This window comes from Episyrphus balteatus, chromosome 1 (assembly GCF_945859705.1).
Source record: "Episyrphus balteatus chromosome 1, idEpiBalt1.1, whole genome shotgun sequence".
In the NCBI taxonomy this organism is placed as follows: Eukaryota; Metazoa; Arthropoda; class Insecta; order Diptera; family Syrphidae; genus Episyrphus; species Episyrphus balteatus.
In genome coordinates this window covers 121,244,064-121,269,097 of record NC_079134.1, presented here as the reverse complement: position 1 = coordinate 121,269,097, position 25,034 = coordinate 121,244,064, and the positions used below count along the sequence as shown (strand labels likewise).

The 25,034-nt window shown below is 30.7% G+C and overlaps 2 protein-coding genes across 2 annotated transcripts in view; both read right to left on the bottom strand.

The window, feature by feature from the left end:
- Positions 1-21,376, bottom strand: part of LOC129921279 (zinc finger protein Gfi-1b) — a 37,469-nt gene extending 16,093 nt beyond the window's left edge. Inside the window, exon 1 of the mRNA XM_056003027.1 lies at positions 20,357-21,376. Within this exon, the coding sequence (XP_055859002.1) occupies positions 20,357-20,618 (262 nt within the window). The 5' untranslated portion in view covers positions 20,619-21,376. The remainder of the gene's footprint in view (positions 1-20,356) is intronic.
- A 307-nt stretch (positions 21,377-21,683) lies between these two features.
- LOC129910551 (putative nuclease HARBI1) lies at positions 21,684-24,717 on the bottom strand. Its single transcript, XM_055987981.1, has 5 exons — positions 24,305-24,717; positions 24,106-24,241; positions 23,900-24,053; positions 23,729-23,833; positions 21,684-21,790 (listed from the first exon to the last, which is right to left on the bottom strand). Exons 1-5 carry the CDS (start codon positions 24,715-24,717, stop codon positions 21,684-21,686), a joined length of 915 nt encoding a protein of 304 aa, XP_055843956.1.
- Between the last annotated feature and the right edge of the window lie 317 nt (positions 24,718-25,034).

Sequence of the window (25,034 nt, the reverse complement as noted above, 5' to 3'; positions counted from 1 at the left end):
TTTTCTATTTTTTTTTTTTTTTTTTGTCTTGTCATGCTCCATTTATCTGGGTGTAGACGAACAGATGTTTTATTTAAACGCGAATTTATTTTATTTCGGAATTTCCAATGTGATGATGCTAAAGGCTGTTGATTAGGGTGAATTAATGGTCATGTACGTTGGCTTGATTACAAAAGGGTGTTGATTGTATGTTTTGTTTCATTTGATATGGATTATACAGGTGGATGATGACGATCGAACTTGAAAAACAGGGCTATTCTATGCCAAAACAAATAATAATAATAATAATACCTAGACCTATTATACACAAAAAGGATAGAGCATTGTAAATACAGTTTTGTAGTTTTTTTTTTCTCTCTTTTTACAAAAGATAATTGAATAAAGTCGTTCTTAAATAATTAAATAGTTGATGGCACAATGTTGTGAATTTATACAATCTTTAGTTTAGGCGTCACGAATTTGCTGTCCCAAAAGATCTCGATGGGAATACTTAATTTATGATTTTATTTCCCACCATATGGTGTATGGGAGTAATATATGCACAAAATTAATGGTCAAATGCTTCAGAAGGTGCATTTAAAATAACGTGTTTAAAGGAGGTGTTTTTTTTTTTTTTAATCTCTACTCAATAAATTATAGACACACTGTTGACTCAAAAGTGTTTGGGGAGTGGCAATATTTTCAGAGATTGTTATTTAACACCAATCGATATTCACTTTTGTTTAGCGACATAGATAAGATATGGGTAAAAAAAAATCCTGATAAGGGTTTCCTTTCGACAAGGTGGTTATGATTTATATGATGATGGACGCTTTGATATGACAGTAAATATCAGTGATGAAAATCGACGTTTTAATATTTCTGATAAAATAGTAGGTACTGAACTTCTTTTTTAAGTTCAAACACAACATGATTAGAAAGTTTACATCATGAGTTCGACTTAGAAAAATTATATAATTACACATACAAATTTAAAAAAAATAATTTCCATCTCTCATTTGGACGAAAACCTAAACGCTTAAACGGGTTTGCTTTCAATAAAGTGTGAAAGAATTCTATGAAAGTTGCAATGTTTAGTTTATTTTTTTGTTTTTGATATCTTCTTTACAATTACACACATTATGGTAATTTGGTAGATATTCTGCTCTAAAAGTGATTCAAACAAAATCGCATTAAAAAAAAAATTGGAAAGATAAAGATTAGCGCAAAGGCGTACGCTGAGCTGCCAGAGCCCCAGGGCAAGACTAAACTTTGGGGCTTTTGGGCCCTTTTTTATTCCAGAAAATGTTTGGAGTTTTCTTTTACTTGTTTTGATTTTTTTTTTTAGAACTGTGCCAATAGTCGTTTTATTACGCTCAAGTCATATATTTTTATTTTTTTTTGTGTAAAATAGTCGGTAAAGATAAAATATCAAAAATCATCAAAAAATGTTGGGCCTCTAAAAATGCACGCGATGTTGTTAGAACGTCATAATCTGTTCAAATTTTAATTGATATTATTATGAAGTACGTATTCTCTGAGTTATCATGGTGCCCGGTCATCCGTCGGGGGCCCGGGCTACCGACCTGTCTAACCCAAAAGTATGTACGCCCCTGAGCTTCTGACCTCAGAAAAACATTTTTAAATAAATGAGAATGAATACGTTTTCGAGATATGAATCTTCTGTTTCAGATAGAAAATTTTACTTTTAAGATATTTTTTTTTAAACAGAACATTCACATAAAAAGAAAATATTTTATTTAAAAACCATCGACATGTATTGAACTTTATAACTCGTCAAAAATCGAAAAAGAGGTTTTTTGCTGTTTATTTTAAAAACAGTAGTTGCGTCCCGCAAGGTAGTCACCTGTGACCTCTTCTTTTTATTTTAGCTATTAATGACGTACCGTTATGTTTACGTAAGAGTGAAATTCTTATTTTCGCAGATGATATGAAAATTTACAAAAGCATTAGCTCTGTGAATGACCGCATATCCTTGCAAGATGATCTTGATAGATTTGCTATTTGGTGTACAAAGAACGGTTTAAATCTCAACCCGACTAAGTGTCAGACGATGACCTTTTCAAAGAAAAAAACTCCTAGTCTGTATGATTATAAGATATCTCATCACACTTTACTCCGTGTGCATAGCTTTAAAGACCTTGGTGTTAACTTTAACTCCAACCTCGATTTCTCAGAGCACATAAACCTGATTGTAAACAAGGCCAATTCTATGTTAGGTTTTGTCAAGCGTTGGTAGAAAGAGTTTAGGGACCCTTACGTTACATTAGCTCTTTACAACTGCTTAGTTCGCCCCCACTTAGAATACACATCTCAAGTTTGGACACCTTTTTACAGCATCCATATAGAAAAAATAGAATCAGTCCAACGTAATTTTATTCGTTTTGCCTTAAAAGGCTTACCATGGACGGACCCTTTTAACCTTCCTTCCTATGAGCATCGAATAAACCTACTGCAGATCCAAACCTTGTCTCAAAGGAGAGTAAATAACGGCCTTGTATTTATTCATCAACTTATAACGGGTTTAATTGATGGCCCGGATCTGCGTATTCTATTAATTTTAACTACCGGAGAGGTGCTTATAACTTTCGTAGCTTAGATTTAATAAAATTACCCCAACACCGTACTAATTATGGTATGCATGTGCCCTTAACTCGCATGTGTAAGCTTGTAAATTTGAATACTAATCTGTTTGATTTTAATATTAATAAAACTAGTCTGAAAAAAATACTAAAAACCAGTGTACCACGCTCATAAACTTTTTTTTTTGTATTTATGTTCAATGTTTACTGATTCTTTTCTCATTTAATGTCTTTATACCTAATTGTATGTACATAATGTATATTGAATTATTTTTTTATCAACACTCTTGACTATTAAAACATTTTTGTTTTAAAATGTTGACACTTTCTGAAAATTAAACATGAAATATTAAATTTATTTTTTTGTTCATTTTAAATTTTTTTTATTTTGCATAGATATAATAAATGCTTGTACTAAGCAGTCCCAATCTTTGACCTTCCTTTGATATTCGTATCACCATTCTCTTTACTTATTAGTTCTTTTTAATTTGTTTTTACCTTCAAAAAACACTAAAAAGTGCCGATACGTTAATCATCCGCAAATGACTTCGTACTCGGTGAAAATGGACCCCAGCGCGTGCGGTATCTGGGGGGGAAAGAGGCGTGGGAATTTAAAAAACAAAATACACTAATGACTAATTTAATAGACTGTTTCTCGCACTGTATGATATGGAATTTTTTTTCTCAAAATTTTGAAATTATTGACTGAGTTGATTGAAAAAACTTGGGTTTAAAATGAATGTCAAATCCGAAATTGTTATTTAAAATTATTTTTTCAAATCAAACTTCTAAAAAGTTCTAAGTCGAAAAAATGTTCTCTTTTTCACTTCGTTTTCGAGTTATATATGTATATGTTTTTGGATGCCCGGCCCTTTCCTTTATTTAACTTTATTTTTGCTATATCGATTTTATTTTTATTTTAAACTTAATTCAAATAGGGGCCAATTTTTGAATAGTCAGCAGTTTTTTTTTTCAAAAAACTTCAGTTATAGCTTATTCATACGAATATCTATTATTTAATGATGACATTATTCGTTTGATAGTCGTACTAATGATTGAAAAATTATAAACCGTCTAAACGTTTTCAGCAACAAATGTTAGCCTTTTTTTCACTTCAGATTCTTTGATGTAGTAAGCTTAGAACAAGCTTTTATCTACGATCAGAGGCTCATCATAAGTGCATGTTAGTGGTTAGTAAACAAAAATACAAATACAATACAATCAAAAATATTAATGACTCGTTTTCTCGAGAATGTGATTGTTTGGCATTTAGCTGGGTTAAGTGAAAGGCCATTTTTACCACACCAAACATTAAAACTGTTAATATCGCTTTGTAGAAGGATACGGTCATTGTCAGACTTAATTTCTTTGAAAATCTTCATATCATCAGCAAATATGAGAATATCACTTGAAGTTATGCACGAGATTACGTCGTTTATAACTAAAATGAATAAAAATGGGCCTAGGTGAATTCCCTGAGGGACTCCAGAGTTGGCTATGAAAAGATCTGAAAGACAGTTTCTAAATTTGACCCAGGCAATAAAAATACGTGGAAAACCAAAAGCTTTTAATTTGAAGATTATTATTTTCTGACTACTAAGTTTATCAAATGCCTTTGAAAAGTCAGTGTAAACGCAGTCAACTTATCAATATGTTTTGTCAATGAAAAACCAAATTGAGTATCTACAACATACTTAACGTTTACATGTAAAATATGATCAAAGTAGGTATTAACTTGATTTCTATTCTTGATTTACAATCACTCTAATATTATAATCTCGAAAATATTTGATCAGTTTCTAATCGACAGGACAAAAGTAATGAAAATATTGCCCGATGAACTGATATAATATTTGGATATCACAAATTTGTACTTTTGTGTATGAACGTATTTTTTTTTTTTTTTTTTTTTGAATGCAATAAATTAAATAAGGGCAGCATCTATAAGTGAATGTCGTAAATACTTGGTTTATTATATGGTTCAGCCGTGTGGTGAGAAAACAATAAAGATAAACCTTCATTTATGTATAAAAATATACCTTTTTATAAAGGTAGATATAATATTGACTTCGATAGCTAACATTTTTAAATAGAGCTATCGAACGAATCCATCTATATTTATTTGCATTTTGTTCAACCCCAGTAAACAAATAAAAAATCGTTGATGGTAAAAGTTAACCAATTTTGATAAAGAAATCATCAACACAAGATCATAAATCAAATGAAATTCATTCCTATGAGGGTTTCCGACAGATTTCATATTATTTATTGTTCGTTTTTATTGTAAACAATGCATACCTACATATTATTTATAAGGTTTTTAATATTATATGTACATAAGTATATAGAAATCAAAGTAATATAATGTACTTGTCCGTATATTCATGATTGATTTATACCAAAAAAAAATGCAAAAACTTTAGGTACCAAAATTAAGGACAACAAAAAATTGTGCGCTCTCGGGCCTCGAAAACCGAGATCTTTTAATGTGAATATCATAGCCCTGATTTTTCGTACTCGTGAAATTCACCTTTTGCCCGTCATCTTGAATTTTAGTTTTTATTCTCGACTTCTGTTCATCCTAGGTTAAAGTTGGTAAATTTCGTGTCTTTTATGTCAAGAAAACTTTTTCGATATTCTGAATATTAAAAAAATTACAAGCCAAAAAAGTAAAAAAAAAAACGAAAAAAAAGGAAATTTTTAAGTTTTGAGCAGAATTATGAAAAAACCTTCCGAGAAAAGATTGTTCACCTTAAAATTCTCTTTTCTGATATACAACTTTTTTAATATCGCTATAATTACAAAAGTTATTAATACTTTTTTTGTTAAAAAATACCCTTTTTCCCAAATGAAGAGACTGAAAAATAAAACAATTGCACGGCTTGAATTTTCTCTTGTAACACAAGGGTATAAAATACTCACTAATCATTCAAAATTCAAGATTTGGTTGAAAAAAATTTACGAAAAATGTTAAGAAAACAGACAAAAAGGGCATTTTTAACAAAAAAGGTATTGCTAACTTTTGTACATATTTAAAGCGATACAAAAAAAGGTTGTATTGTAGAGTTGTAGAGAAATTTAAGGTGAACAATATTTTTTCGGAAGGTTTTTTTTTATAATTTTAATAAAAACTGCTCAAAACCTAAAAATGTTCTTTTTTTTTTACTTTTTTGGCTTGTAACTTTTTTAATATTCAGAATATCGAAAAAGTGTTTTTGACATAAAAGACGCAAAATTTAACTGCCTACGTTTTTTGTACTAGCAACTTTTACCTAGGATGAACAGAAGTCGGGATATTTAATAAAAACTAAAATCCAAGATGGTGACCAAAAGGTGAATTTCACGAGTGCGAAAAAGCAGGGTTATGATATTCATCCAATTCTCTATCGAATGAGCAAAATACAAATGGGGGGGGTGCTAAGAACTGCTGGGTCAATACGGACTTATTGTGGCGTTGTTCTTTTCAAGACGAACGACGTTGTTGAGTGTGGAATAATTATAAGATTTCGGAAACAAATAAAGGACATGATGTATTCTTCCGATTGCAAAAAAGGGTAGCTATAAAGATCGAGGGTTGATATTTAAGTAAATTAAGGACATAAATACTATGCTATAAGCACTTCCTAAAGTTTCTATTAAATAAGACACATTAGACCCATTCCTATCATTTATGAACGTAAAGCTGAAAAGCCAAAAATAAAATCAATCATTTGTTACAAACTAAACGAAAGGTAATAAAGTGTATTGTTATAGTACCTCTACCTTTAGCCATAAATTGTGAGATACCAAAACACACAAATTAAATATTAAAATCTTTCTTACATTGAAAGATGTGTTTATAGAATAAAAATATACACAATAAAACAACAACCATAATAATAAACTCATCGTATAGAGTAGATTGATCTCAATACAATCGCTTTATTTGTCAAAAGACCGCTATAAATTATGAATTCAGTATTCATTTATCTTGCGAAGACATTATTTATTGATTGATTGTTTCAATTACAATATCGCTTGTCACTCAAAGGCTTTCCTACGGAAATAGGTGATTCTTCTATGTATATAAATAATAGTAGTACCACCGTGAAGTAAAAGACTTTATAACTGCCATAAATATACCTAGCATATAGATATATTATAGAGATTGGTTGGGTGTCCTCGTAGATAAACTTTAATTTATTAGGCGATGATCGCATTGTTTGGGTCAAGTAATTGCTGGCAGGTTCAAAATGATGGAAAATTGGTGATGAATGTCTATTAAGTTATTGATTTAATTATTTAATCAAGTAATACCTACATATAAATAAAGAGAATTATACATATTTTGGATCACAAGAAAAGGTGTTAGCAAAAGAGAATTTCTGCAGTAGGGTGGAAACGTTCGTTGGGCTTAAAATTACAAACTTAAGGCTTGGCCACACCGGAGGGTATGCGGTAGCGGTACGGGTAGAGGTAACGGTACTTGTATGAAAAAAATTCCAAACTGACATATCAACGTTCAGATGTGGAATTTTTTTCATACAAATATCGTTACCGCTACCCGTACCTCTACCGCATACCCTCCGGTGTGGCCAAGCCTTTAGAGTGTCAAGATTTAGCTCTTTTTGTCATTTTTACTTTATTTTCGACCAAAGTATTGGAATTTTTTTTAATTTAAATGTACCTAATACAAATTATGTATGCATGAATAATTCCCATATTATGACATAGGTATTCCATTATAATATTCGTTAAAATTCCTTACTATTCGGAATAGAGGGGAGAATACTCCTTTCGATACCCCAGATTTACCCTTTTTTCTAAATGAAAAAAAAAATCTGCCAGAAAAAAAACAACAAAAATCGCAAAAACAAAAGTTAAATTCGCAAGTTTGCGTGCATTTTCGTGTGCAAATAGTAGTTCTAAAATTAGGTACTCCGGAGTTAATTATTTATTATAATTTTATCACTTGAAGGAACACAAAACTATCAATGGAGTGAAGGCAGTGGCGTAGCATGCAATTTAGTGACAAAAAATTTTCAAAATTATTGGTACGGTTTTTTAAAGTTTTTAAAATAAAAAAAATGGAATGCCATTTGAAAATAAATATGAATTGACACATAAAAACAAAATTTCATTGGTTGTTTATCCTTTATTATTGAATTTTCAAAAAAATAATTTTTTTTTGAAAATTTTCCTTAGCTACTTAACTTTTTCGAACCCAAGCTATGAAAATCAATATTAAAAAATGTTTTTTCGGTATTATCGGATCAAAAACATCACAACTAAGAAATATGAATAGCAAAAAGTTATTTTCCAAAATAATAAATAGCAAAACTAATGTGTTTTTCTCATGTTACATGTAAGTAACATGCACTGCCTATGACCACCAAAAAAAGTCGAAGAACTGAGAAAATAACTTTTTATGAAACTATAATGTATGCTACCACCATAATTGCCTCCCCAGGTGCACGCTACGCCACTGAGTGTAGGAAAACGACATAAGAATCTAAATCTCCAGTACGACTTGTTGAACAGCAAATTTGTTTGGACCTTTCTGATTGGAAATAATAATTTTCTAACTGCTCTCATATAGCATATTCTTATTGGAGTTATACTTTCAGATTTGGAGCATCGGAAAGTACAGTCACTCACATAAACATTGGTCCAAATACAAATTAAAACAAAAAAAAACAAATACAGTCGACTCCCTCTAAGTCGAACTTTCACGGGACTCGAAAATCCGTTCCAGTTAGAGGGAAATTCGAGCTAGAGGGATTTATTTAATATTTTTTCTTCAAAATTGTTGGTGAAAAAGTTCGACTTAGACGGAAATTCGACTTAGAGGGAGTTCGACTTAGAGGAAGTCGACCGTATTTACAATAATATGCTGTTAGGATATAACCAAATATAATGCAAATAGGATATAACCTATAAAACAATTTTTATCGATGAATTTAGTTTTGGGGTTATATTGTGGATTACATTTAGGCTTAAAATTGAGAAATTTACTGTTATTTTTACAAATACACTGAAAATTGTACAATAAGAAAAATCAGATAAAATCAATTATTTGGCTCGCAAAACCGGGTTTAAACTATATGAAGTGTACTAACAACTGTATAATAAAAGAGAGTTAATCAATAAAATACTGAAACAGAAGTTAAACTGAATCTACAGTGCCCAAACTCGATTTTGGATTTTTGGCCTTATAATTTTGTGGTGTTTTAGACTGCATTTTCCAATTATTATTACTTTTAGGGAAAAATAGTTTTTGTTTGATTTTGCTTGTCAATCTAACGGTTTGAAAAATATACAAACAACGCTCAACGCCAGTCTAGGTTAAGACCTCACCTAAACCTTTGATACAAAAAAAAAACTGTTTTACAATATTATGAGCACTAGAACTTGCTAATCCCTTTGGCATTTCTTTTCAAAAAGTAAATTTTCATTTTTGCACCAGTTTTTTCCCGACGGACGTTCAATATCGGACTCTACTATTGATTTTTGATATAGTTGATAATAGTTAGCTCTGAAACATGCCCAGGCGTATGGTGGTGATATTCGAATTTACTTAAGAAAATAATCTTCGCAAAATCTTGGAAGTGGAAAAGGGTCTCTAAACCGAAATATTTTAGAACAATTTATTAAAACTCGAATAAACGCGAGAAAAAATAAAATGCACGACTGGGGTCGCACGTACTTGCTCTTGTAGTTCAAAGTACCTTTATCTTAAATATCTAAGATTTTGTTTAGTGTCGAGAAAAAAAATATAAAAAAAAGTCGAAAGTTAAAAAATTAATTTTTTTTTTTTCAAAATGTTTGTTAATTTTTTTTACATTTTACACTTCAAAATGATGTCTGTAAATTTTGGATAAAATTGACTTATGCTTTGATGAGAGATATGAACTTAAAAAATATGTCGATTTTCGAAAAACGGCAACGCCATATTTCTGTTCTCCGCATTTTTTGGGAAAAAATAAAAACGCAGTTTTGTTAGAATCAATAAGAGTATTATGCACACCAAATTTAATCAAAATCGTTAGAGCCGTTTTCGAGAAAATTGCAATACCTCGAAAACGTTATATGGAAGATATGCGTTAAAAAGGAGATATTTAAAAAATAAAAAAACGGGTCTAGGGAATTACGTAAAAATCATCTGTACCAAGTATGAAGCAAATCCATCCATCCGTTTAGGCCCTAGCTCGATGTACAGATGGACGCACAGACGCACGGAACGACGGACGGCATGAGGAAATCCACTTTTTTTATCTTCTCCATCATCGTAATGTTGGTTTTGATTAAAACCTCAAATTTTTTTTTCTACACGAAACCAATACTTGCCCTATAGAGCAAGTAAAAAAACAAAAACAATGTGAAATGTCAAATCAGCTGGAATATGAAAGCATTCAGCATTAAACCCGGAACTTTAAGGTGGTTTTACCATCACGCCAAATGGCACTCGAATTTCAAGTTTTCAAGGACTGGGTCGGCTAGTAATTATTGAAAATTTGCTTTTGCAGCAGCCAAAATCAAGCCAAAAATAATAATTTGTAGAGATTAAGGTAGGCGCGGGTAATATGGCCCGTCGGCTTAAAAAGCGATAAATGGCAAGTTTTAATTTTATTACTTTACTTTCCTTTAGATAAAAAGGTAGGCCTTATTAACCGCACCTTACCTAAAAACCGTACCTTACTTTAAAAAAATCTATGCAATAGCTTAAAAGAACAGAAAGCAGAAACAAACCGCAGCTTCAATATTTGAAGATCAACCAAAATTTTTCTGCAAAGAAAATGTTTGCTAAACAGACAAAAAAAGCTTTAATCATGATTTAAGAATTTATTCACACGGAATATTTTTTTTGTTTGTTCTTATTTAAAGCAATGATATGATACATCCAATATGTCTACATGCATACACATACAAACAGAAAAAAATATTCACAGAAACTGCGCATACGTAGTAAAGCACCACAATGTAAAGGCACTTTTTGCAATCCACAATGACACTCACCATTCAAGTTGGTATCTCCTAGAAAAAAAAAAAAATTAAGAAAAAAAAAATAGAAAATGTCATTACATTCTGCATATACATAACTTGTAATGAAATATATATCTACACACTTGTACATATAGATATACAGAGCATCAGCTGCGATTCCTGGTTAATTAAAAAAAGCTTGCTACTTCGGTAAAAACGACACATAAAAAAAAATCAAAAAAGCAATATATGTTGTATGTTCGTATTCGTAGTTGGGTAGAACAAAGGGTTCGTTTTCCTAAAAATTCATTATTCTGTTTGTAAACTTAACGATGAAAAAACTGCCACCAACGATGCCCTTTTTTTATTTTCTTTTTTTTCTGACAGCAAGGCCAGCCACAAAAATAAAATTCAAAATTTTAATTTGGAATATGGCTGAATGTAACAATTGTGGAATTCAATCGAACATGTCCATCAGCTGCATTAAAACCTTTACATAATGCAAGAGTAGAGGAAAGTACCATCCCAGCTAGAATAGTACTGTGGCATGTGGCAGTCAGTGGTTAGAGGGGTATTTTATGTGTAGGTATAATCTCAGGATGATATTGTGGATGTCTGCTGCAAGGCTATGCGATGAGTAAAAAAAAGCTGTAAATTTTTTTTTACTAAAGTACATGTTCACGTGCCGTTGTTACCCAGGGGAATTTAGACTAAAACACTTGTTTTTTTTTGTGTTTTGTTCCTTTTTTTTTTGCAACTCGGCATTGTGCATATTCATGGGAAAAAGAATTGTTGATTTTTTCGCTTTTGCCTTTTTAAAAGAAAAAGACAAAGTTTATTAGCTTCGTTCTTTGTAGAGAAGGTTTTCTCGTGATTTCCATCAATAAACCTTGTCTCAAGTAGAAGACTTGAATGGAAACAAAAATTCTTTGACGGAAAAATATAGGTAGGACGTAGGTATATACATACACAAATAATTTTATTCATAGATAGTTTTATTCTTAAATATTTTATAATTTTTTTTATCTGTGTTATCTATGTTTCCATAAAAATACACCATGATTTTCGTGTAAATATGTACGTCAAAAAGGTTAAGGTATTATTTATTTCCTTTAAAGACCACTGGAAACAGTTGAACATTAGTGCAGCAAAAGGCTGTAGTCTTAAACGTGTCGGGTCCTCTAGTTAACCTCTGTTAGATATTGCTTGAAAGCGGTTATTTTTACACCAAATTAGCCTGCAAACAGACCTTAGAAGTGAAAAGTACAAAAAAGAAAATTTTCTCGAAATAACGCAGAAAGCTTAGATTTTCTTTTACAAAAGAATTTGCATACTCTTTTCAAAAACAAAGTGCGCTATATAGAAAAACAAATAGGTATTTTTACTTTCGTACGTGCGTCGCATCGTTAGCCTTTAACTTCACTATTTAACTGGTTTTTGTTATATGTTAAAATATGTATAATTCAGTTAAATATTAAAGTTAGCTTTAAATTTGATTATTGGTAAGGCCCAACTACAAATAACTGTAAATTTAGCTTAAAAAGAAAACTATGTAAAAACGTTAGGCCCCTTTTGTGCCAACATATTACTATGTACATTTTTAGATAACTAGCTTAAAGCATATTTCATATTTGTATATAATTATGTATACATAATAACTGTTCAATAAAAATATCGTTCAATCAATAATTAAATATTACCGAAAAAAAAGTCTTTGAAATTTTTGTAAAAAACTACGGATTAGTCATCATAATACAAGACTGGGTTGCAAATATTTGCTTTTAAGGTTCAAGACTGAAACAACTATTTCGCAGATTAACTCCAAATGCTCACATTAAAAAAAAAAACAAAACTTATTCCTGCGACAATCTTGTTATTAAATTATAAAATGCACCTGTATTATCATCAAACGGTGAATGATACAAACAACTTTTATAGCAGTTTTGAGGACTCTTCACAGATTGAAAACCACCCTAAAACCCACCAGTATACCAAAAATCAGCCGGTTACATTTTATTTTCCTTTCTTTCCCACTTAACTTTGTCTGTTCACATCACATCCGTTACACTTAGGGTTGCTAACCGTACTCTAAAAAAGAGTATTGTACTCTATTTCACGTATGTGTACTCTATAATCTATAACTCTGATAGAGTACGTCAAAATACTCTTTTTTTTACTTAAGGCTGAGTGAACAACTACATAAACATAAGCATTTTAACGTTTACAAAATGGTGGATAATTTTCATATTTCGAAAGATAGAATTGAATGAAAAAAAGAACTAGGCTTAAAATATTCGACCTTATAATTTCTAAATTTGAACAATTGTAATTTAGAGAGTACAAAACACTATAATTTTTGTCGTTGTTTTAGGACGACCTATTTGTTTTCTGCTTGTTTCTTAGTCAAACTTAAAATTTAATTTTTTACTAAAATTTTAATTTTTTATTAATTCAAATTTTGTTCTCTATTTTACTTTGTTTTGTTTAAGACCTCAAAATATTAGATTTTTTCTTGTAAAATATTAAGGTATTTAAAATTGAGTTAACCTTCTTATACATTTTTATTTCGATGAATTATATTGATAACTGCAAAAACTGTAATCCATATTCTATCTGTTCTTGCCACTTCAGCATTCACTGAGAGAGTATTTTCGGTCTTGAATATGAAGTGGCGAGAGAAGAGGAAATTGATCAAAAATCAGCTCTTAATGTGTATGAATTTTGCATTTGAACGTTTAGTCATACAAATATTTAAAAAAAAAAACAAAAAATTGTTATGTACTGTAAGAAGCAAAAAAAAATACATTTTCAAGACTTGAAATAAATGGTACTCTTCTTTGTTCAAATGTACTCTTTTTTTTCGTCTCTGAAATCAAATATACTCTATTCCTTGTTAAAAAAGTTGGCAACCCTAGTTACACTACCTATTAAAAACGAATATTTTCTTTTTTTCATTTTTTTGTGTTTTGCTATGGAAGTTTTACTGAATTTAAGAATTTATTTATAAAAAATTGACATAATCTTAAATAACGTGCTCTTCAAAAACATCGTGCACTCAAAAACATCGGTTGTAAAAATCACAATGAAATCGACTTAACAACCAATGTTGTCAATTTGATCAAGAAATTTTAGTATCTAATTTGTAGGATTTGGTAATTAAATCCACAACAATGTTTTGATCAAACTGTCAACGATTGTTGTTAAGTCGATTTCATTGTGATTTCAACAACCCTCCTTTTTTAACCCTTTCGAACCCAAGCTATGAAAATCAATATTAAAAAATGTTTTTCGGTATTATCGGGTCAAAAACATCAGAACTAAGAGAAAGAGAAAATAACTTTTTATGAAACTATAATGTATGCTTCTTCTTCTAAGCAAAAAAACAAAACACTTTCTGCATTAACATTTTTTATATCTTTTTTTCAAAATTATGACCATATATAAAAAATTTTTTTTTGCAAAAAAAAAAACAAATGTGAATTTCAGTCCCTTTCTTTTGACTAACTTTTTGTAATAATCCAGTAACTAGCCATTATTATTTTTCAATTAAGCCATCGCCATCGTAACCTAAAAAATTGTTTAATTTAATATTTTTTACGAGTTTTTAAAAAATGTTACATGAGAGTAACGCTCGGTCCGAAAGGGTTAAGGAGAAATCCGATTAATTTAATACAGATTTCATTTGATTTTAGAATGTCTTTTTTCTTGGCAATAGTTCGTCACGTGAGTTCTTATTTGTCCTATAAACCAAAAACTTAACTTTTCAGGAGAGCGTTTTTAAACTTCAAAGTGGTGGTTTACTTATTTTTTTGACCCTAATCACAATAATTTGTATGTTCTTTGAAGGAGAAGATATTTCCCCAAACATACATAAAGCAATCTTCAATTTTTGGTTTTTCAATATTGATTTAATTGAGTTTTAAAAAAAAGTAGTAAAATGGACATAGGACACCTGTCCATACAGTTACAGACACATGAAAAACAAAAGCTAAAAATGTATTCTCCATTGGAATTTGTATTGGATATAGGACACAAAAACAGAAAAAATAGGAAACCAAACATTTTTATTGAAATCGAAACTCAATGCATTCTTTATTTGAGTTTAAAAAAATAAACAAAAATATTATACAAGGGTTTTAGTTTAGAGACAACTAAATTTATATGCCTTAAACATAACTTGATTTTTTAAACATATTTTTAATTTCAAGAAAAATGTATATTTCTTTTAAGAACTGAACAAAATTTGCTGTGTAGATACGTGGTTTACGCAGAAACAGGACGACATGGATGATGTACTTCTTTTTTCATTATAGAGATGGTTACCTTAGCATTGAGCAACGATACTTTTGGCAATGCAATGACTTCAAATATTTCGCCGCTTTCTAAGAGGAGCTATTATGGGGACTTTAGTCATTATGTGTGAAAATATAGCTTCATTGGATATAGGACATTTAAGCACAAATTTTGCGTAATTATAAAGCCAGTATTTGTCCTACTGCATACAAAAACGTATATAGGAAAAATAAGCATAAAATTCATCGAAAAAACTTGGTCTATAGGACAAAATCATTTTTTTTATCTCCAAAACTAAAAGAGATAGGACGATTCTGATTGAAGCAATCGAAAGAGCGTGGTCGAAAATATAAGATGGCATCTATAACTCAATTTCGTCAAAAATGGTCTGTAGGACAAATAAGAACTCACGTGACGATGTTCGAAACATTATTAAAAGACAATTTTTTCGAAAACTCAATATACCTATTTAAATTGTTATGAATAAACTTTAAGTCTTATTCCAAAATACATCAAAAGTACCTACATAAAAACATGGTTCTGATTAGGGTCCAAAAGCCTATTTCCCATTTTCTATTGTGTATTTTTTTAAGCACCACTGTTTTATTAGAGAACGAAAAAAACTTTTCAAGCTAAAGTGGTAAAAGCTCCTATTGATTTTAAATGAAGTTTATTTATTTATTTATTTTTTTTTAGCTTGAAAAACTACTTGAATTTGTATTTGCTTCTCAGTTTATTTTAGAAAAGAAATATCGTGATAGTAAATTTTTATTTATTCAACTTTCCTTTAAAAGAATCCAAAAAGTGTCTTATTCTACACTTAAACTTTGGTACGAACTCATTTTTATAAATATTGTTGTTTCTATTTTCATTATTTTCTAAATAGAACTTTAATTTTTTTAATAATTATTATTACATTGTTATAGCAATTTAAAGGTGGACCTCCCAAAAAGACGTTTTAGTTCACTAAGGGTCAATTTATTGAGTCTCCATTAAATAATGAATTTTATCGCTTTAGTTAACGGCGTCGTTAAACTAATAACGCCAGAACATTCCATTAAATATTCATTTTATTCACTCTCCTTTAATTAAATTCGTTGTTTTTAATGGAAACTTTAAATTTAAAACTCTGTTAAAAAAATCCCAAGGATTTTTAATTTATTTTGAAAAATAAATCTGTCAAAAGCTAGTATTTTGTCACATCAAATAGATTTATTTTTTGTTTTCTTTAATACATCTTTCTAATACATTTTAGTATCTGTCGTAATAACCGTTACATGCTCTCTATTGTGTAACTATTGTGTTTATTAAAATAGCGGCAAACCTAAGCTCATAAGGATTAATCTACGTGCATCAAAACTATGGTCCGTAAACGATTTATAGGCGAAAAAGCCAGGCGAAAGGCAAATGCAATCGTCAATATCACGAATAGAATTTAAAATAAAGTTTTAGAATTAATTCAAAATGTTCCTATATTTTTTACTCAACATCCGTTCGAATAATTAGAGGTAGGTACTATTACCAATTACAATTACCAAACTTTGGTCTTATGATATTGGTTAAACACATTTTCACCATTCTATTTGTCCCTGTTTTTTTTTATTGACACTGAAACTTTTTTTAATAAAATAATAAATGAAATGACATTTGACGCTAATGGAGAGTGAATAAATAGAAATTCTGTTTAAAACCTCCATTTGCGCTAAAAATCCCTCTTAAAAGGTCGAATTCGGCATTTTAGCTAAAAGGTCTTTTAAATTTAATGCTCAATTAGTTAATGAAGTCAAACTTCAAAAAAATCCTTAAAAGAGACTAAATAAATGATTTTTTTTTTTTTAATTTTAAAATTCCCGTTTTTAATGACGATTTTAAATTTAATGGAGAGTCAATAAATTGGGCCTAAATAATATTTTGATCGCTTTCATACCCTCTGGTAAACATTTTAATGTTAAGTGTTTTATTCAATCATTTATTTATTTTTTTTTTTTTTTCAATTTGCAAAACTAGTCAGTTTAGTCACTACTGGATGAATTTTGTTTCGAATACAAGTAGTTAAAACCACCATAAAAGCAATTTTTTTAAATTCTTAAAAAGAGAGGCTTGGCGACTCTTTTTGAGGTCAACCCGGTTATCCACGATTTCCACAGGTGGATCACTAGGGTGAAGTAGATACATGGGAGAAGGGAGAGTTATAATACTCTCTACATCAAATAAAAATGCTTTTACTTACAACATAAGTTAAGGACTGAGATTTTATGCCAATCAGCAAATATTTTTATACTTTACAGTAGGGTTTCCAGAACATCTCTTTTAATGAGAACATGTTTTCTTTTTCAACTCCGATCTTTTTTACACTCTTTTTTTCATAAAATTCAGCTGATCGTGTGTCCTACATCCCCTACTTATAAGTACCTGCTTAGAAAAATAAATTTATTTAGTTTATGATAAGTTGGTTGTTTTTTTTTATCAAATGCTCTCATTTTTGTTCACTTTTTTTTCTTCCAAGTGCTCTTTTTTTAGTGTTCTCTATTTAGAAAGATACTTTACAGTCAACATATTATAAATCTTACTTTCCAAGTTAATGCAAGTGTATTTTTTGGGGATTAAAATACTTCAAATACTTGCAACTCAAGGAAATTTAACCTTAACTATTACCTTGATTGTGAACTTAATAAGTAGAAAAGAAAAGCTATACGAATGTATGTACGACTTTTCTTGGAGCAATCCTTGAAGTGATAGATTTAACAAAGTTTTTTTTTAACTTCAATAAATTTCATTGTTTAAAAAGTTAAAAACTTCAAATAAGGCTACATTTTAGAGCCCGTTCTTTGCCGTCGGGATAACATATGCGTAGTTTATACCTTCTTCTTTCCAATCGAGGAATTCATAAATATTTTAACTCGGATTCAATTCACTTGCATTGCACTAGGTTGGAACTTCTGGCCCTAAAGAAATTAAAAAATAAATCAAGATGTCAATCTGTTTTTTTTTTTTTTTTATATTATCAGTAAGTTTTTATTTTGTTTACGTAAAATACCACAACTCAAAAACTAAAAGCCTATGCAGTTTCTTGCCTATCTTCTAGCTACAAACCTGTCGGCACACGGGTGCGAATTTGGCAGGACAAAAATTAAAAGTGGTCACAAAAAAATGTCTTTATAAGGGTGAAAATACGTTTTTTTTAATTGTGAATACAATATTCGAATTCCTCGGAATATTCTACATCAAATTCATATATGATTCTCTATAAAATAGGGAGACCGAAAAAAGTTCTAGCGACATGAAAAAGTATAAACCAAATTCGCAAAAAAGAGGTGTGCCTACAGAGGGTTAAAAAACGACGCCGTCGGCTCACACAGGTAAATTTTCCCAAAAACATGGCCAAAATTATTTTTTGTGTTTATTCAATTTATTATTGCATGATTATATCAAAATAAGATAATTTAGATAAAATTCACCATTTTTAAGTAAATTTACACGAAAATTCACAAAAAAGAAGCAAAAAATGAAAAAAGTCGTTTTTTTTTACTTTAGGCCATAGGGTTTCTTTAATTTGACATTAAATAATACAATATTTATACATTCAATAGATTGAAAAAAACAGTTGAACAGTCGTTATTATAAATAAATAAATAATGCAGGCATAGATAACAACTATATACATAAATAAACATGAGTGTGAGTTTGTATGTGTGTATATCATTCAATGACTTGTGAGTTGTGAAACTGTAACTATAAGTCTGCTTGCTCGATCTCTGGTTCTATTAGAAACTGGAGTATTTCAGAGGGAAACGCATTTTTTGTTTTAGGATTTAGTTTTCTCAAACCACTTATTAATGGGTCAGAAGAGACCAAGAGATAAAACACATCTTCCATATTTTGCTGCCTCGAAAATTTTCTTGGGAAACTTTCTCGAAACGCTTTATATCTTTGTTTCGTGATTCTTGGGCTTCTTCGCCGAGCTGTCCAATGAATGAATAAATTTTATTGAGGCTTAAGTTTGGATACATATGGTTATTATGAAACTAAGTTAATTTTCCTTCAACAACTATTGAAAGTGCTTCTTCTGCTGTATATGGAATAATTTTCTGGTCAATTTTTTTCAAAGCTTTTGATATTTTTCAGCAAGTGAAGGAGTTGAAAATATTATATTTTTCATTACATTTGATGAACAAGTTTCCCTTTTTCTCGCAGTTGCATGGCGCAGCATAGCTTAATTCTTCGAACGTTAGAACGTAAATCTTCTGTTTTACGTCTCTTTGACCGTTCGCTTAGGTCTGAAAAATCCATTTGAGGCCGTCCAACAAAGCCATGGGCTCAGCATGGAAACGATATTTCATATTGCAACCAATTTATATTTTGTTTTAAGAAGGTGTTGTTATTTCTGGAAGCACTCAGCCATCTTCTTCTATGTTCATATATGCAAAATCAAAATCCGTTAAATTTTTCTCTATTTGCTCCGAAATTTCAATATTTCAACCTTTGGTACCAAAAAAATTAATTTTTTCTGTAATGTCACGTGACGAACAGCTTTTAAAAAATTCTGAAAGCTTATTTCTTGAAAGAAAAATGAAAGTTAATTACGATCCTGTGTCAAAAAAGAAAAATCTAATTAAAAAAAAAAAAAAAAAAATCACTGTCCCCAACACCTTTTGAAGCCAATATTATAAAAAGTCGCAAAAAACCGCATTTTTTTAGGATTGTTTCCCATAAAGGAAACATTTAACTATTTTTCAACACTATTTTCAGTACAGAAAAACGCAAATCAACTTAACTTTTTCATTATCAAAGAAAAAAAATTTGTTTCTTTTTACTGCTCAAACACATTATCTTAAATAGCTTTAAAATTTACTTTAGACTTAAAATTTTGCATTATCTTTGTCATTATCTTTTTTAACATACCACTAGCAACAGAATCCATGTTAATTATTTTAAAAATCGCCGAAAAAAAATTAAATAAAAAATAAAGCAAACTACTTCTTATAAGAAACCAACCTTGCTACTGCACTCGTTAATTAAAATGTTCTACTTTGAAAGCATCTACTGATTAAACAGTTACAATTTGCATCGCATGATCAATCAGGTTCTAAGCTTATGTTATTTGTAAACAACGTGGCATTAAAAAAAAACAACAAATCGCAAATTTTTTTTTTGTAGTTTTGGCCATGAATTTGGGAAAATTTACCTGTGTGCGGCTGTTCAAAATCTTATCATTTTTCCATGCTGACGTGAATTACTTAAATCCTTAACTACTTGCATAATTTTGATAACATTTTGTACTTAAAAATTATCAGGTGTTTTAAATCCACAACATCTTGTACCATCAATATTGTATAGGTACATTTAAAAATCTTTATAGTTCCCAAAAGCTTTTTTTCTCCTTGTCTCATCTCAAAATTAAACAAATAAAGTATGTAGCTATTTTGAATATTCACCTGCCAAAAACAAGTTGCACCTGTATTCCGTTTGAACTTCAAGCTATTCTATCACACTATCAATCAAACTGTCAATTAACTTACCGTCGGCTTTATTTTTTGGCATAACCGCTTTAAACGCTGATAATGGTTGACCTCCGTGATGTTGATCCATTTGTATTCTATTATTTGAATTCGCCATAGGTCCCATCATAGCTGTTACATCTCGTAAATCCAGTTGCTGATGATGATTGCTCAGGAAATTACTGGGGAAACCATTGTTGGGCGGGAATTCATTTGATTTAAATTCGTTTTTAAATCCTAAACTGTAGTCTAACGGTAATTGGTTTGAATTCGCGACATCCATTATTGTTATTTATTATTTTTTTTTTCGTATTTTTTTTTCTCGTCTTCACAAAAACAAACTAAGCTTAACGTTTAAATACACAAAATATCACAGAAAAATACATTCAAGGGCTATGTTGATATACGACAAAAAAAAATTACCACAAAATCAATAAATTTAGTCTAAAAATAGGTCTGCACAAATAATCTTTAAAATTTGATTTGCGTTTTTGCAATAAAAAAAAATATAGGTAATAATCACTGCGTAGATTTATGTACCTTAAGGGTATACAAAGTATGATACATATTTAAAAATCAAAATCTAGGTACTGCACTAAGTTTTTAGAGGGCAGAGGGGTAACCATTAAATCTATTGATTAAATCACGCACTAACTAATATCAAAAACACTCATTTCCGTTGAATAACTTCTAAAGGTAGATAGGTAAGGTAGTCCATTATTTTTTTTTTTAAATCAACCAACGAAAAAAAAAACTAAAATAAATGCACTTGATTACAACAAAGATAAAACGGACAGCAAGGAAATAAAAATCTCTTTGTCCCAATGCTTAAATAAATTTTGCAAATCCAACTCTCGAACTCGAAAATTATGTTTTCCTCTTCGGGCTCGAAACAGACTGAAAGTATGCTCCCGCTATTATATTCAAGTGTCCCGTTATAATCAAACGACTGTGATATCTCTGCATATGGCGGCATATACCATTGGAATACATCCCCCATATTTGTGATAGCAATGATTTTCCATTCCATTCACTCTAGTGTGAATAAACCTTAAGCACCCTATAAAGTGTAAGTGTAGTCAACATTTTTGCGCTGGTGTGTCGTTAGTTCTAACACATTCATGAACACATACACAAAGGCATGTGTCAGAGTGTTGGTTTTTTCTTGGAAGCACTGCAAGTAAAAGTCGGAAATCGGAATCGACCATCCCACTTTAAAAACTGGAGAAATCATTGGAATTGGAATGCAAAGGTTGCAGCAATATTGTAGAATAAGAGGGTAAGGAAAATCTGATCAAGTTGACGAGAATGGAAAAATCAGAGACACGCCCCTGATTTAAAAAATGTATTAGATGAAGGGATTGGTATAGCGAGTAAGGGTTGTTTCCAATGAGGAACTGGAAGGAGTTCTTATACCAATGGAAATTGCACTATCAGTGTCAATGGTTGCCTTGGCTTTAGAAAATGATTAAACAGATTTAATTTGGTTAAGAATAGCTATACCTATCTATCCTACTATATCTCCTAAAGAGCTTGGTTTGATTAGCTAAGTTTTGGTAGGTATTTCGGTTGGAACGTTTCCATTAGGAATAAAAAAAAAAGATGACTGGACTAATTATTGTTTTGATTTCATAATCTAGGTTGGTATTAGAAAAAGGGATTGCGTGTGGAAGGTAACACCTGTTGATAAGAAAAACATAAACGTAGGTTTTCATGCAGAGTGAGCTCTGAGGTTTTTTTTTATTGATAACAAATATAAATACAACAACAACTTATGTAGTGGAATTTGAGATTGTTATACCAACTTTGGATATTTTTTCGTAGCTTTTGACTTTTAAAATTCAAGATATTTGATCTTATGTTGTTAAAGGACAGTTTACGTCAGTTTTTCATCACGATCGATGGAGTGTATTTTATTATAGATACCTAATTCAAAATCTCTATTTGAACCTTACATATTAGTCCGAGATCCCAACTCACAGGCCCGCCAGACGTTACTTATTTTCTCAAAAATAAAATGTATAGAATAACGTAGTGCTAGTATACATACTATTATGGATGGCATACCTGTTACCTTGGGCCGACAACGGCCATTTTATCGGTAACAGGTGCTAAAGGTAGGTAAAAGAAGTATGTACATACTTACTTTCTTTCTCAAGGCTGATTTTTACTTACTTATGTTTTAGAAAATATTATTAAAATTTAATAAATAACACTGCTTTTTTGTTCCTTTTCCATACCCTTGAAGAAAAGAAAATTTCATTATTAGTTACTTTTATTTAAATACGGAATAATATCATTTACCTACATGGACTTTTCAGACAAGTTCTCTCCTGTGCCCATGTTCTGTAACTATCGAAACGATAAAATTCGTCGATAAAATATGAAAATTGTAGTAGATTTCATTTTATCGCTTCATCGGGTTTCTGTATCTTTGAGAATCGATAATTTTATCGACTGGAAAAAAATCCTGAAGCAAAAAAAGTAAGTAAAAATTAACAATTTCGTTAGTATTTTTAACAAAATTATTATTTTCAGAGAGGTGCAAGGGTTTCCAAAACCCAAAAACAATGCATTTAGTTGCAAACTGAGTCTCCTAAAAGATTTTAAAGTTAAATTTAGATTTAAACAGATATTTCAAAAATTTTCTTTCTTGGAGCAATTTCATCATTTTCGTGTGGTCAACGATTTTGAAGAAACTGTCTGGAGATGAAATTTTTTCAAATACTTCTTGAAACCGAAAAGTGGTATTCATTTTTGTAAGTATATTTAATTTAGAACTGACAACTGAGGCACATTCGAATCGTCAAAACCAAGAGGTTTGCAATTGAGAGCTTTCTGTGTCTGGCACATTCGAGAATTTCATATGTTTTTTTTCAAAGAAATCATGAATGCGATTGTGAAGAAGTTGTCTGGAGATGAAATATTTTTAAATACTTTCGGATTATCTTAAGATTTGGAGATTAGAAATTGGTAAGTTTAGCACATTCACGATGAATCACGATGAATGTACATATAAATGCTATAAGTGGAAAAGACGACTATTAGAAACTATAGTATTTAAGTTTTTATTTTTTGAAAGCTTTTAGAGAAAAACTGAAAAGGCATATACAATGGTTTTGTCTTATCTTAAAATATTTGTCTTAAGCCGGTCGCGAATTCTTAAGGCTGCACGATGGTGAACAGAATTGTTTTCAGGAGGATGGTATATGTTTTCATCGTCATTATTAAATTCTTCAATTGGGATATCGTCATAAATTCCGTGTTTAATGCGAAAGTTGTGAAGGACACAACAAGCGTTTATTATCCTCCCTGCAGCTGCAGGGGAGTAAAATAATCCTATTTTAAGGCACCGGAAAACGGACTTTAGGACTCCATTGAGCCGTTCTATACAATTTCTTGTTTTTGCGTGGATTGTATTAAATGCTCTTTCGTTAGCATCTGTAGAAGAGCGATAAGGAGTCATAAGCCAGGGACGCAAGGGATAGCCAAAGTCACCTTTGTTAAAAAGACAAAAAAAAAAAAATTAAAAAAAAAAAAGAGAACTATAAACACCATACATACCTAACAACCAAGAGCTCTGTTCTGCAACTCCATTAACTTCACACCGCTGTTCAAGTAAGGTTTTTATCGAGGATGCTTCCCATATAAAGGAATCAAGTGATGCAATTCCAAATCGTGCGTAGACCCCTAGTATTTGGAGATTGAAGTCACAAATCTAAAGTTCAAGATATTAGTTTTCGGAAAGAAAGAAAATCAAATGTACCCACCAGTTGCACATTCTTTGAATGGTACCCTTTTCGATTGAGGTAACAAGCCTCCACTTCCATATTGGGTTTTTGAATCTTGACGTGTGTGCAGTCAATTGCTCCAATCACCCCAGGAAAACCCGTCGCCTCAAAAAATCTATTTTTTTTATATAAAATCAGAATGTTGGTGTGGAATAATTTTAAAATTATGATTACCTACCTTTGTTTTATGGAATCATATTCCTCTTCTCTAGGAAATTTAATCCATTTTCCTGAAAATTTATTCTGCAAAATAAGCGAAACTTCAGCAACAATTCGTGATATCATAGTTCGGCTCATGGCTGCCGAAAAATCTTGGCCGATGTCTCGTTGGTAGGATCCCGATGCGTAGAAGTGCAAGGCGGCACAAAGACGGATGGGTATCGGGATGAAAGGTTTTCTTTGTCCTTGATGCATGTGAGGACTCATTTCTATTAAAAGAATCTGTGCTGCATCACGAGTGAGCCTAAAGAGTTCCCTAAACCGTTCTTCAGGCATTTCAAACGGGTTTGTCGTACCACGAAGATTACAACGTTGAATGCGCATTCTATTTCTACGTTCATGGGCTTCGGATAATAGCAACACTGCAAACATTTCGGTACCTTTTCTATAACACTTTATTTTGCCAAAAAAACACATTATTTTGGCAAAAAAAAAAACACTTTATTTTGTAATATTTTTTCAATTGTTTGTTTTGTTTTTGAATTTGACAGACGATTTTTATCGCCTTCCAATGGAAATTCCAGTTCAAATAACGATGTAAAGCAAACTTATCGCATTGACTTACAGAAACCCAGTTTTTTCCAGGGTCGTTAGGGATGGAATTTTTGGTTTGGTTTTTTAACGATGCGAAAAGTTATCGCCTAAGTTACAGAACATGGGCACTGCTGCCTTTCTTTCACGAACGGGGG

What these genes read in the sequence shown, in the direction of transcription:
- LOC129910551 (XM_055987981.1), bottom strand. Translation starts at nt 24,717, where the DNA reads ATGTTTGCAGTGTTGCTATTATCCGAAGCCCATGAACGTAGAAATAGA. An exon ending in ACAGAGCTCTTGGTTGTTAG is followed by an intron (nt 23,834 to 23,899) that starts GTATGTATGGTG and finishes TTTTTAACAAAG; the next exon opens with GTGACTTTGGCTATCCCTTG. An exon ending in CCACGCAAAAACAAGAAATT is followed by an intron (nt 21,791 to 23,728) that starts GTATAGAACGGC and finishes CATTTTCTAAAG; the next exon opens with CCAAGGCAACCATTGACACT.